The sequence below is a fragment of the Chanos chanos genome, chromosome 2 (assembly GCF_902362185.1).
Source record: "Chanos chanos chromosome 2, fChaCha1.1, whole genome shotgun sequence".
Lineage (NCBI taxonomy): Eukaryota > Metazoa > Chordata > Actinopteri > Gonorynchiformes > Chanidae > Chanos > Chanos chanos.
This window is the reverse complement of record NC_044496.1, coordinates 19705614-19719201: the sequence shown is the minus strand read 5'-3', so window position 1 is coordinate 19719201 and position 13588 is coordinate 19705614. Positions and strand designations below refer to the sequence as shown.

The 13588-nt window shown below is 47.1% G+C and overlaps 1 protein-coding gene across 1 annotated transcript in view; it reads right to left on the bottom strand.

Annotated features, from left to right (window-relative positions):
- Window positions 1-800: 800 nt before the first annotated feature.
- The window catches only part of pmfbp1 (polyamine modulated factor 1 binding protein 1), a 66293-nt gene continuing 53505 nt past the window's right edge, over window positions 801-13588 (bottom strand). The window contains exons 21-37 of the mRNA XM_030765146.1: window positions 11610-11732; window positions 10078-10204; window positions 9412-9557; window positions 9050-9296; window positions 8025-8214; window positions 5947-6100; window positions 5652-5786; window positions 4665-4832; window positions 4319-4486; window positions 3995-4162; window positions 2239-2406; window positions 1984-2046; window positions 1768-1877; window positions 1615-1689; window positions 1323-1416; window positions 1149-1219; window positions 801-888 (exon numbers count right to left, since the gene is read on the bottom strand). Of these exons, the coding sequence (XP_030621006.1) occupies window positions 801-888; window positions 1149-1219; window positions 1323-1416; window positions 1615-1689; window positions 1768-1877; window positions 1984-2046; window positions 2239-2406; window positions 3995-4162; window positions 4319-4486; window positions 4665-4832; window positions 5652-5786; window positions 5947-6100; window positions 8025-8214; window positions 9050-9296; window positions 9412-9557; window positions 10078-10204; window positions 11610-11732 (2295 nt within the window). The remainder of the gene's footprint in view (window positions 889-1148; window positions 1220-1322; window positions 1417-1614; window positions 1690-1767; window positions 1878-1983; window positions 2047-2238; window positions 2407-3994; window positions 4163-4318; window positions 4487-4664; window positions 4833-5651; window positions 5787-5946; window positions 6101-8024; window positions 8215-9049; window positions 9297-9411; window positions 9558-10077; window positions 10205-11609; window positions 11733-13588) is intronic.

Below are 13588 nucleotides of genomic sequence, written 5' to 3'. Positions count from 1 at the left end.
AAGTATACTTGAGAAGGGTATGAAGGCAGAGGGGGTTTGGGTAAAGCTAAGGCTTGTGTGTGTGTGTGTGTGTGTGGGGGGGGGGGGGGTTGTGATGATGAAAGCTCAGTGATAGGCCATGAGAACAAACAGAGGGAAGAGGATGGAATCAAACTGGACTGAAGGCAGTAATCAACACAGTCAACAGAGCTGTCTGATTGGGTTCAGCCCAAGAACCAATCCAGTTACCTCCCTCACCGCGGAAAGACGTCTCCCATCATCCCCGAAACTTTCCCTCTCTAATTTTAGATGGGATATCAGATCAGAGCTTGTTAAAAAGAGAGAACTATGCTCACAAAACTGGCTTCCTTTACAGCAGGAGGACTGGACCTGCAAAATGAGATTGCTAATGGTGACATGGGAACCCATTTTCACCAAGGAACACCTGTTCTCTGCACCTGATAGAAATATCACTACTCAAAAAATGAAAGCCCGTGCCTGACCACCCCCAGAACACCACGCGCGAATGAGATGATCCGTAAAGAGGGCAAGGAATGATTTGAGTGCTCAAAGGAAAGGAAGAAGAAGAAGAAGAAGAAGAAGAAGAAGAAGAAGAAGAAGAAAAAGAAGAAGAAGAAGAAGAAGAAGGGTATTTCATATGGCCAGCCACACACAGTTCCCTGAATTAGGGGCCAGCTCTGACATATAGGTGATGCGGTGTATCTGAGAAGCTGGTCGCTGGTGGTCTCTCTTAGCAGTCATTCCTGTCATTTTCCACTCAGGTGCACAAATGCATCTTCAGGAGTATGAGAGCCCGGGAGTCAGGCGTAGGCTGGGACAAAAGCAGCTGCTGTGCTGTTGGGTGTTGAGGGATTTAAAACATCAATCTGCTGGGCAGCTCTCAGGTCTCTGATTTCACCATTAGACAGTACAACCCATTAACAACAGAAACATGTAGAGGAGTAGACAACTATGCTCATCCCAGGACAACAAGAATTAGCATACCATTCAAAACAGCTCTCAGAGGTTACATTACAGCTCACTCTTAAAGTTAGCTCTGTAAGGACAATGTTTGTCGTTAACAACACAACTTTTAACTTTTGTTCCTTTTGTACAGCGTAGGCAGTGAGTCTTTTGCTGGTCGGCGTAGTGTTGGTGATGGTACTTACGTTGTTGTGGGCTGTTGGTAGGGAGGGGGCGCGAGGTCACAGTTCTGGTCCCTCATGCCCACCTGGGCAGCCTATGACAAGTCATTCATTACTATCAGAGCATCTCCATACACTGAGTTTGACAGTCAACATGAGTATGTAGACTGTGTGATTACTGCAAGTTGTTAGAAATACCTTGAGTCTCTTGGCTTCCATTCTACTCTCATCCAGCTCTGCTTTCAGTTGCCTGATCTCCCCTTGCAGGGCCTCCATGTTCTCCTGCAGGTGACTGCACCGAGAGAAGGAATGCAGCTCAAATGATCAACCTCACACACACAGACACACACACACACACACACACACATACTTTACTGACACATATACTGTACATAAGAGCATTTATTTTAAATATATTTACTTTGTATAACATCTGGTCACATACTAAAAATGAATTCAGGATTGTTTGGAGAGACTGTGGTGTACTTACTCCTTCTCTGCAGTCAGATGAATAATCGTCTTACTCTGGTCTTTGATCCTGAGTCCTAGTTTTTCATTGGTTTGTCTGATTGAGATTGAACATGACATTAGTGTCTTATGGTAACATATGAGAGTTGTAAAAGCCAGTGAGATGAGACCTTACTTTTGCTCTTTTACCCATTGGCCAACGCTGGTCACCACCAGCTCACTCTCTCTGTGTAGGCGAGAGCTATCAGTCCGTGCATCTCCCAAAGACTGCCGCAACACCTCTGCCTGGGAGACACACACACAGAGAGAGAGAGAGAGAGAGAGAGAGAGAGATTTTTGCAGAATTTTTGATTACAAATCTCCTCTTTGAAGCAGGTGAAAGGTCTTTTACCTCATTGGCTGCTGATCTGTACTTCTGTTCGATGGCGTCCATTTGTGAATACAAAGCTTCCACCTGAAATACACACATATTTAGCTGTGGTACAAAAACCTAAACATTTTGTATGACTCTTTTCTAAAGCTTTATGTAAAGTAAGTCATGAAAGTAAGCAAGCCACAAACATTTCTAAATGGAATTCAGCTTCAGAAACAGGAGGAATCTATTTTTAGGCATGAAGCCTGAAAAAGTGAAAAGGTTTTGGCAGACCTGGGCAACTTTGGAATGGTAGTTCTCTCTGAGGGAGGCCAGCTCAACTTTCATCATCATCACCTCCTCTTCTCTGGCTTCCAGGGCTGCTTGCTGTTGCTGGTCCCAGTGCTGAGAGTGTGCCAGCTGGGCATTTAACTCAGCCAGACGCCCCTCGTACACAGAAGCCTGGAAGAAAGGATTCAGACATTATTCTAGGCGGTGTATAAACTAAAGTTCCAGAACATCTGACCCAAACGAGTCAAAAACACGAGCGCCATCAATCCTATGAGCCTGATAACCGATTCACATTTTCAACATTTTTACTTTCTCATCAAACTGTGATTGAGGGTAAGACAGTATGAATATCAGATAAAATATAAAAGAATAGGAGAAGGCTGTTCTTTCCTCAGCAGACTCCTGCTAATTCACTGCTGGAGAAGATGCCTGTCTATGAGGCTGTGAGATAGGGCATTCACTCCCTTAGATCTGCACAGTGACCTTTCCACAGGCCCAGAGCACACACAATGCAGAGGAGAGGCAATAAATGTAATGAAAGCACCAAAGGCAATTAAGGTGTGAGCCGGAGATGAGCTTGACTTGCGGCAGCCCCAGACAGCAGCCGTGCTCCATATCCTCCCCTAATCCCTCTGTGATCGTTCTGCAGCCCCAGTGTGCTCCCAGTCTGATCATCCTCTCCCACCATTCACCGCTAATCCGCGCAAAAGGCCATGGCACATATCAACACACACACGTGCGTGCACGCACAGACACGCACGCAGACACACACACACACACACACGCACACACAGACAGACACACACATACATACATACAAACACACATACACGCACGCACGCACACACACACACACTCTGATGCACAAATGTAAGACACACCCCACTCATAATACCATCCTGATATAACTACAAATAACGGCTACACACACAAACACACACCAGTGCTTAAATTGCCATGCTCCCTCTCTCTCTTACACACACACACACACACAAACACACACCAGTGCTTAAATTGTCTTCCTCTCTCTCTCCCTCTCTCTCACACACACACACACAGACACACACACACAAACAAATGACAGTCCTTTCCCTCCTACGGTTGAAGCACCAACAGCAATTATTTTTAAAAGAAGAACTGAAAACAGATACCAAACACATAGAATGCAATCATCATTTTTTTTTCAGTTGGGCAAAAGGAGCCTTTGCCTGACAAAAAGGAGGGGTAGAAAGAAGAGCGGTTATTTGCACTTCATTTTTTATGCGTGGGAGTTTGCTGACCACAAAATGACAAGGATGCTTTTCCTAAACCAATTAAGAGGGATGGAGAGTGGTGCTGTTATCTTCCAGCATTGACAGCACTTAGCTAGGGTGATGTGAGGAGGTAGTGATGTGGCGGAGAGAGCTGGATTCGGCTGTCTGCACTGGCCAGAGTTTACTTATATACACAACTTCACAGCTCAACAATTCCACAGTAAACACAGAGTACAAACACGCATTCACCTCTGTCAGAGATGAGTTAGACATATTTTAGCAGTTTCTTAACCACAGAGGTAAGGTATTCTCAGCCTATGCTGCTGGCTTTAATTGAGGGTGATTGCAATTGCACGTTGACAACTATTAACACTGTGTATGATTTAGTCTCTTGGTGTTTGGTCATTTAAATCAAATAGCAGAGTAAGGATGAATAGGAGTCGGTGCATTGGTACCCCTCTGAAGCTCTTTAATAAAATCATCTGTTCCTGGGCTCTGAGACTGACCTGGTCCTGAGAGAGTCTGCTCTCACTGCGCAGTTTCTGCAGCTCTGTGTTCAGCTGCCGTTGTCTTCTCTCCAGAGCCGTCCTCTCTTCTGCATGCTTAAGCACACTCTGCTGCAGACGGGACACATCGCTGCGCAGCCCTGCCACCTCACGACTGCGCTCAGCCAGCTATACTCCACAGTACCGGTTCACACACAAACATGTACACACACACAGACACACACACACACACACACACACACACACACACAAACACAGGAGAGTGATGTCAGAGCTCATCCTGGGTCAGAAGAGACTGGGTGCTATAAGACGCAGAACCCTCACCAACTCCATGTTCTCTTTGTGGGAGGCCTGAGCAGAGGCCAGTTCCAGTGTCAGCTCTCTCACTCTCTGCTCTGCATTGACTGCCCCTCTGGTTCCCTTTCTACTGCTCTCCCTGGCCTGCTCCAAACTCAGCCTCAGCTGGGCCAATGTGTCCTGCAGGACACTCATCTGGAGATCAATATGACCACAGAGACACACAGACACATGTATAAGAGAGAGAGAGAGAGAGAGAGAGAGAGTGTAACATTTGTAACAATTTTTCATTACCAAAAGCAAAATGCATTAGGGATGAAATTCTGTGGCAGCAAAGCCAACACATTAAGCTATGATACAGTTAAGGGCTGACCTCCTGGTCATGTCTCTGGATCTGCAGGTCTTTGCTCTCCAGCTCTGTGCGGCACTGCTGGAGCTGGGCCTGGCACACAGCCTGCTCCTCCTGCAGCCTGAGTGTGGTGCTCTGCAGTACACACCCACGCTCCTGCAGAGAGCTTACCAACTGCTTATGCTCGCACAGCTAGGCACAGACAGACAGCTGACAATTACAAATACACACGCACACTCGAACACACACCGACACACACACAACACCTCTCTATCTCTACTGTCATCATGTGCAGCAGTCAAGACATCCAAGTCCAAGATAAAACTAAATCTGACAAGCGCTGCCAGATAGAGGCCTACTGCTGGCAGATTAAGATAGATGGGTGGGCAGATGAGAGATACTCTCACATGCATGACAGATATTAAATTGGGATTAGGGAGATTAATTTCAAGTCGTAATTGACAGGGAAACTTTTTCAACAGATTAATAAAACTTTGTGGAGATATGTGTTGAGATTTAATTTTCTAACAGCTGAACAGTCACTGAGTTGTTATGCTATTAGCATGTGTCCCTTTGGCACAAAAAAAAAAAAAAAAGATTGAAAAAAAGGAAACATTCTCATTCCCTAAAATCATTATTTGTGTGGATTTGCATCATTTCAAAAAACATTTAACGAAATCATTTCCTGTGGGGTAAAAAAATAATTACAGGTTTTGAAGCTCGCATTGAGCATAATTGAATTGGAGAGAATTGCTGGAGGAGGAACAGGCTCTCAGCATGTGACAGCTGTGAAAAGACTGCTCCTTACCCACCAGGAGATGGGTAATGTCTGGAACACACTTCATCACACCTAACACCCAGCACTAACACGTTCATTGTGCTGTCCCCAATGTCTTTACTAGATAAGTGCTCATATTTGAGAACAGTCCATGCTTATAGTGCCTACAGAGTGGCATGTGCGGAATGTGTGTGTGCGCGTGTGTGTCTGTTTGTGTGTGTCTGTGCAGGTACCTGGCTGATTGCTGTTTCCAGTTCGGCCCTGAGATGCTCTCTCACTGTCTCCAGACTGGCCTCTCTCTGTTGCCTGGCTTGCTCCTGTGCCAACTCTGCCCGCAGTGCCTGACTGGCATCAGTCTGCTCTTTCAACTAACCCCACACATTAACACATACCTTTTTACCTTGTACTCAAACCAACACTGAGCCATACACCGCTCACATACCCTGATACTGTTCCAATAAAGCAATGAGATGAAAGAACTCCAGAGACATTTCTCAGAGTGAAGTCATCCAGAGGAAAGACTCTTACTTGCTGTTGCAGGCCTGTGATAGTCTCTCTGCTGCTGGCCAGCTCCTCCTCCAGCTGCTGGGCCCCATGCTGCTGTTTCATGCACTCCTCCTGGGCGCCAAGTTGAGCCTGCCTGCTGCTACTTGCCTCTTCCTTCAGACGCTCTGCCAGGCTCCTGGAGGGGCAAAGCATAGTCTCCATTTTTATGCCTCATTCTCAAATCCTCACACACTCCATAAAACACACAGCCTGCACCACAGTCATCTGAGGACACAAGAGCATGACGAATTAGAGCAAATGCAAACAGTACACACGTCTACCTTTGCACTTAGCATTATTCCAGGGAAAAACTCGCACATATACAGAAAAAAAAGCTGTCAAACACAAAAAGCGACTCCATGGAACATCTAATGGGAGATAAAGTCAGTTGGTTATCCTCAACAATGGCTTGGTCCTTCTTTCCACCCTTTGCCATACACAATCCAGAGTTTCCTCTCTCTAGCTCCCTCTATCTCATGCATACCTTATCAAGCACTGAGGGTTTCATATCTGCATAATCATGGTGCCAACTGGGAAACATAAACACAAGTAGAGGGGATGTTAAATGTGCTTTGACAAGGCAAGCGTAAACATTTAATGAGTGTTCCCTAAACTAATTATGATATGGAGACGAGGGAGGCAGCTGAGCATGGCGGAGTGCTGAAGTCATCCACCGCTGGAGCATGAGCGATGGAATCTCAGTTCTGTGTGAGGTGGCCACAGCCTGTTTATCACCAGGTGAAGCATCTAATCTAATCCCATAGTGGGCACTCTCTTTCCCAGCACATTATCTCCAGTTCACATCAACCCACCGCAGCGTGTCAAATAACTGCCGGACCCCTCGTACACACACACACACACACACACACATACACACACACACACGTTCGGCGAGAACGCAACTGAGCGACTGCCATTCCAAAAGGACACACAGTTGACCTCCCACTCTAAGCAGCTAAAACAATCAAAACAGAGAGAGAGAGAGAGAGAGAGAGAGAGAGAAGGAGAAACACGTCTACAGAAGCAGGGCGGTAGGTGAAGGTTTACTAAGAGGTGCTGTGTCACTTTTGAGTGGGTGAGTGTGGGGGAAAGAAAGCTGAAAGCCAAGCTAGGTTCACCTCTCTCTCTCTCATTGACAAGCTGGCCACAGTAACAGCTAATCGATCGCTCGTGAAATCCCCCTGCACGCCCTCACCGCACTAATCAATATTCCTGGCAATTAGAATCCCCTATCTGCATGGCTGCGGGGACCTCTGGGTGGCTCTGAGGCCCACAAACACCCAATTTAGTCCTCAGCCTATCACTTAATTACTAAATCCTCCCTAATGTGTATTGGCAGGCAGCAGCTGTGCTTAGCACCGCCGGACAGCTGACTGAACAAGAGACCTTTGGCAAGGTGCTGGTTAAGACGCTCCGATTTCTCTTCTCTCGGCCATTTAAACATCTGATTTCACAAGAAGGCCTCGACCCGGAATGATCCACGCATCGAGCAGCCCACCCACACGTATCAGGTGAAGGTGGTGGTGGTGGTGATGGGGGGGGGGGGGGGGGGGGGGGGGGGCTAGGCAGTACGCCAAAAGGGTGACTGACGCAGAACGCTCACTGAGTCACTGTCAGAAATACAGCACAAAGTGCTTGCAACTGAGGGAGCGTGAGCAAAGAAAGTGCAAGTAAGACACTAAGTATTTTCAGCGCTTTTACAAGATGACTTCCTACTATTGTGTGCTGCTACTGAAGACAGGCGTAGGAGTGTCAGTTAAGGTCACTATGTGAAATCTCTGTCTGAGCCAAAGCTGAGAAATATGGATTTATGGGCTCATAGTCTCTCCTCCAGTCTGCTGGAGTGTGAGGCCCCTCTGTGGGAAGGAACCCGGCTGTCTCTACCTAAGGGACTCAGTTAGGGCTGCAGAATTCACTGAAAGCTTTCTACTGCTCTTTGCTCCTTAGTGCTTTCATGTACTAAAGGGTGCTTTGCTGAGTTGAACTGAAATAAGCGGAGCTATAGCTCATTGTAAAGAGAGAAAGGGTGAAAGGGAGTTGAGGTGAGAGTGCGGTGTAACCTGGAGATCTGAAGCTCCTGCTCTGTTTTGTCCAGTTTCTCCCTCAGTCTCCTCAGCTCAGCCTGGAGCCTCCTCTGAGTCTGTTCTGCCCTCACCACCTCTGATACCCTCTCTGCCAGCTGATCCTGGGCTCTCTGCTGCCCACCCTCCAGCAGGAGCACCTTCTCCTCCTGTCGCGCCAACTCCTGGGCTGAGACACACACACACACACACACACACAGGGTGCTAACTTTGAGGGAATAGTAAAAAAACCAAAAAAAACCCCAAAGAAAAAAACCCAAATCCTTTCTAAAAAAAAGTGTCTGTTTATTCCTGCTAATGTCAAGGCCTGGTTATCCTTCTTTTTTTCTTGTGTGTATGTCAGTGTGTGTATGTGTATAACCGTGTCTTTTGTCATCAGCACGGCAGTTTACGTGTGTGTGTGTGTGTGTGTGTGTGTGTGCCATGCCTGAGGCTCTGAATTGATGAGCTGTTTCATTCCAGACTAGCCGTCAAGGCTACTGGAGCTGCCCGCAAACAGGTGACTGTTTCCCTCAGCTTATTAAAGCCCAGCCCTAGAGGCTCTACTGCCACCAAAGCCTCCACTCTCTTTCTTTCTTATTCTCTTTGTCTGTCTCTCTCCACCTCTTCACCTCTCACTCTCGTTTTTAATTGTTTTCCCTCATCTGAGATCAGGAGAAGAAAAAAATGAATAAACGACAAGTATTCAAGACAAATACTCAAATCAATTTTGGAAGACTCCCATATACAGCTGATTTCTTTTCAGTCTATACAGACTTGCCTGCGCTCTTCATTTGCAATGCAAATCTATCTTTTCATGAGGGCAGATTCAGCTCCTGTGGCTGAAGCCTTTATTGCTTTTATTACTGCTCTCAATCTGCATTCTGTGCTGTGTATTGTAGCGTTGATTATTTGGCCTTGACTTGCCAGCGCAGACCTTTAGTAATCTGCGTGTCTCTGCTGTTTGTCCTAAGGTCTTAAACTTTGATTTCTTTGTCTTTGGAGAGCTCTCTTTGTGGTTTTACCAGTGTCTCTGCAGATGGCGTGAGCCTCCTTGACTTCGTCTCTTAGTTGGAGTAATTGTGCTCTGAGAGCGGCACACTCGTTCTCCTTCTGCCTCCTCTCTTTCTTTGCAGTCTGAATGCCGGCTTCCAGGGCCCGTGCTGCAGTGACCTGTCTCTCGATCTCGGCTGTTCGCCCGCGGATCTTCTCTCGGGCCTGCAGCAGGTCAGCCTCAGACTGTCTCAACAGAGCGTCCCTCTTCTGTATCGCCTAGACGGGCAGGGAGGTGACCGGCCACGTCAACACGGAACACGGCTGTGTGTTTATGCGCGAGTGTTTGTTTTGCGGTGAGAGAACGCATATGTTGAGAGTGGCGTGTTTGTACCTGATCTTTCTGGGCACACTGTTTTTTAGCAGCCTGAAGTTCCTCCTCTAGTTTGGATGCTTTCTGTTCTTCCATTTGCCGCCTTTGTTCCTTACGCACAGCGTCTGCCTGATGCTCCTCCACGAGCTCCTGCAGCCTCAAGTTCTCTGGAGCATGACGCAAACCCACATAGAGGCAAACATCATATAGACTGTCTACAAATGTGTGCTAAGCCCAGACTGAGTGAAGCTGTTATGGTGAGGGTCCCACAGTTCAGGGGAAAGATGTAGGGAGATTTTACTGAATTTAAACCGGTCTTAAGGTGAATATTAGATTAAAGGTTGACTGCAAACACAAGCTTAAAATCATTTAAATCTTCAAAAATAATTAAAGTAACCATTCAATGAATAGGTACGTGTGATATTAGTGTATGATATGAAATAAATTACCTATTTTAACTGTGACTGAATCATAGTTGTGTATAAGACTGAAACTAGGTTTTGGTGGATAAAATGACATGAACTGCATTTTAAAGTTTTAACAAAGCTGGCTTAACTGTACTCTGTTGTTATCTATGTAAAATCATGTCTCAAATAAAGATCTCCTACAACCCATTCATTGTAGCCAGTAGCCACTACTACCAGCACCAGTCCTACGATGTTGTTGTTATTACATAATTACACTCACCTGCCAAGCTGCTGTCTCTGAGCTGGTTCAGCCTGCTCACCTCTGCTTTCAGCTGGGCCACCTCAGCCTGGCAGCCACTCAACTCCCGGCCACCCAGAGTACACTGCTCCACAGCCTGAGACAGCGCCTGACACACAGGGACACACACACACGGGCGCGCACACACAGAGACACACACACACACACACACACACAAACGCACACGTGCACACACACACGCACGCACACACACACAACACGCAATGATCATATCCCTGCCACACATCTGTGCTCCAGGGGAGTGCAGATGCCTGGGGCAGTGGAGAGGCCCACCTGAGGGAGCCAGAAGGGTTCCTCACCCTGGCCCCCAGGCAATCTCCACACGTTCCTCCATGCCATTCTTCTCCAACACTCAAACTTCATTTGGCATCTCCATTCTGTGCACACACTCAGATATGCGCGCATGTGCCTGTGAAAGACCTGTCCAACGCGTATACGCACACACACACACGCGCGCAGGACCTGTCCCAAATACACAAAACACGCTTCTGACAGATGTCGCCTTCAATCTGGCAACCCGTCCTTCTGTCGCTCACAACATTCAATTAAGTAGCTGGATGCACTGCGTGGTTGGACTGTGTGGGTGCCATCTCTTAATTACCCAGGAAAGCAGAAGAGTATGCACGCGTCAGCACCTGACAAGTCAGGGACCGTGTCAGAGCCAAGCACCCCCCCCTCCCCTTCCTCTTCCCCTTCCCCTTCCCCTTACATTTCCTCTGCAATGGCAAGTGTTTGTGCAAATGGCGCAACCATGCACTTACAGAGTGATGGAAAAAAAGAGAACAGGAAAAGCTCTGAGTTAAATATGTGTTACCGTTAAATAAAAACAAAAATAATGCAAGTCAGACATGTTAAGGGTGAAGCCACCACGTAACCCTTTCATTTCAACCCATTAAAATAACGAGGTGTCGCCAGGCAGTGCTTTCACTGCTCTGACGCTGACACTCGTCAAGACAAATCTATATTTCATGGCCACTTACAGATGTATAAATAGCCAAACGAGGTGCTCTAACCATCTATAAAACGCCACTAAAAGGTTGCCAGAAGATGGCGGGCACTGTCGGCGAGGGCAGCGGGTAATCAATCTGGGCCGAGCGGAGTGGAGGAGAGCGGGCCCGGCCATGGTGCGAGAAGCAGTAAATCACTTGTGCGTTAGCCCGCCGCTCGACTGACATGCAGCCACTTCAGCTGACACTCGCAAGGCTCGACAGCATGATGGATCACCCCACTACAGTCCATTAAAGGCAAACGGGCAGCCGTACGCTGACATAACAAACAATTAGTCACAAAGGTGCTTATGGACCTGAGTGAAGCCTCTTTTTCCTGTCAGAGACTCTGCTGGTGACAGCCAAATCTTCCTTTCCCAATGCTGGAATAATCCAAAGTTAATCTGATAGGAATTTTCCTGAGTGATTTTGTCAGCCGAGGAGGAGTCTTGTCTTCGTGTGTGTAACTGAGTTTTGTTTGGAAGGCTCCTATGAGGGAGGACTTACCCGCTCCAGGTCCTGGATGCAGGACAACTGAGAGTCGAAGTCAGAGTCAGGGTGTCGGTGAGTGGCTCGATACACTGAGAAATCGGCCTGAATTTTCACCACACTCTCCTCTTGCTCCTCAACCTGACAAAAGAAAAAAAAACAACAAATGCAAACAACGTCAGACACTCAGCTCAGTCAGTGGTTGCTTTGGAGTTGGAGCCTGAATATGTTCACTCTGTTCTGGTGCTCTTAGAGGGGAAAAAAGGTCTGGCAGGAAGACAGAGGCTTGTGTTTGGAGACCGTGCATTTGGGACCTCAGGACCGCATGAACACATCTTAATGGGGCAGAGCCAGAAAAACACTGTGTTTCCTCTGTCTCTGATGCTTTCTCTCTCTCTCTCTCTCTCTGCTGTGTGCAGTCTGATGGGTAATGTCTGTGCAGTGTTTCCGTTTCTAAGAGATAAATCTGTCTGAGTTATACACAACGCTCCCATATAAAAAAGACAAAATATCTTCCCTGTGCTTTGGCAGGATTACCATGTTCCTCTGTGCATATGAAGCAGTCATAAATGGGCTTTGCGGTTATGAAGAGAATATATCTGTCCATTCCCTCATTAGGCGCTATTGTTTGCAGCCTTTGTTTTCTGACACAGGGCTTTGTGCTTTACCCTGATAGAGTGGCACTCATAAAGGAGAGCTTGGCTCAGATTGTGGATGAAAACGGAGTGAGGTTGTACAAACACCTCTTACTGATGAATGATATTGTTTCACATCATAGTCAAGAGTGATTAGTTCATTTCACTGATTATCTCACAGTCTCAGTCGTACTCTCTCTCTCTCTCTCTCTCGTCCTCTCACCAAAGGATGAGAGTTAACTTGTGTGTCTTGTATATGAAACACTCACAGCCCAGCAGGCACTGAGTAGATGGTACCACTGAGAGAGGTGCTCGTACCCTGGGGGGAGCTGGAGAGGGGGGATAGACAGGCGCACATAATTTGCTAATAGGGAGGGTATGTGGGTACTCTAAAGACCTGGCCTGACAGAGGATGGGGGGATCAATACTGTATTGTGTGACAGAGTGGAAGAGGACAACTAATGGAGCCCTGGTTCTGTCGACTGTATGCAGGACAGAGGGCACAGGTGGTGAAGGAGAACAAAGCAGGGAAGTGAAGGGTGAAGAGGGGGGATGGGGACAGGCCAGAGGGATGACACCTGGTGTGAGGTCTCTCAGATGAGGGTGGCTGCACCAGCGGGCCCTGGGCAATGGTAAGTCCTTGCACCACTGTGCATAATGTCCATTATTTCAACAAGACACCAGCGGCTCAGCATGCTTTTCCACTTTACCCCTGTTGTGTGAGGAGCTGTTTTATCCCTCTGGTCTGACTGACACATACGCAAACTCATAAAACACACACACACACACACGCAAATCAGAAAGGACCTGACCCTCACATAAACATCAATTATTCCATCTCAAAGACCAGTACATGTAATACAGATATCCTTGACAACTCCAATTCCCAGAATCCATCATGAGACACAGTCACTGATTTCACTCTCTCTTACCCTGGGAGTTAAAACACCTGCAAATGGTCTCTCATCACATCACTGCCAATACACAAGTCAAGACCCAGATCAATAGGAACCACTGAGGACACTGGCTAATGTCTCTAAACCTCCCTGTCGTATCTAGAGAGCATAAAGATTTCCCACATTCTCTGGCCCACTGTGCTAACCCCTCAGGCTGAAGAAACAAGCCATTCTTTCCTCCCTGGAGTGGCTTTCATGCAGAGTTATGGGGCTGCCCATGAGTGTGAGGCTAAACATGCAGAGCCTAAACCAGACAACTCATCTGACTTCATAATGCTTGTGTTATTATTATTATACCAGTCGTGCCAACTTCATCAGATGGCTTGCTCCGTGGGACTCTCCTGACTAAACGTCTACAGAATACTGCAGGAGCTACACTCTGGGCCTAACCTGATCTGTGTACGTA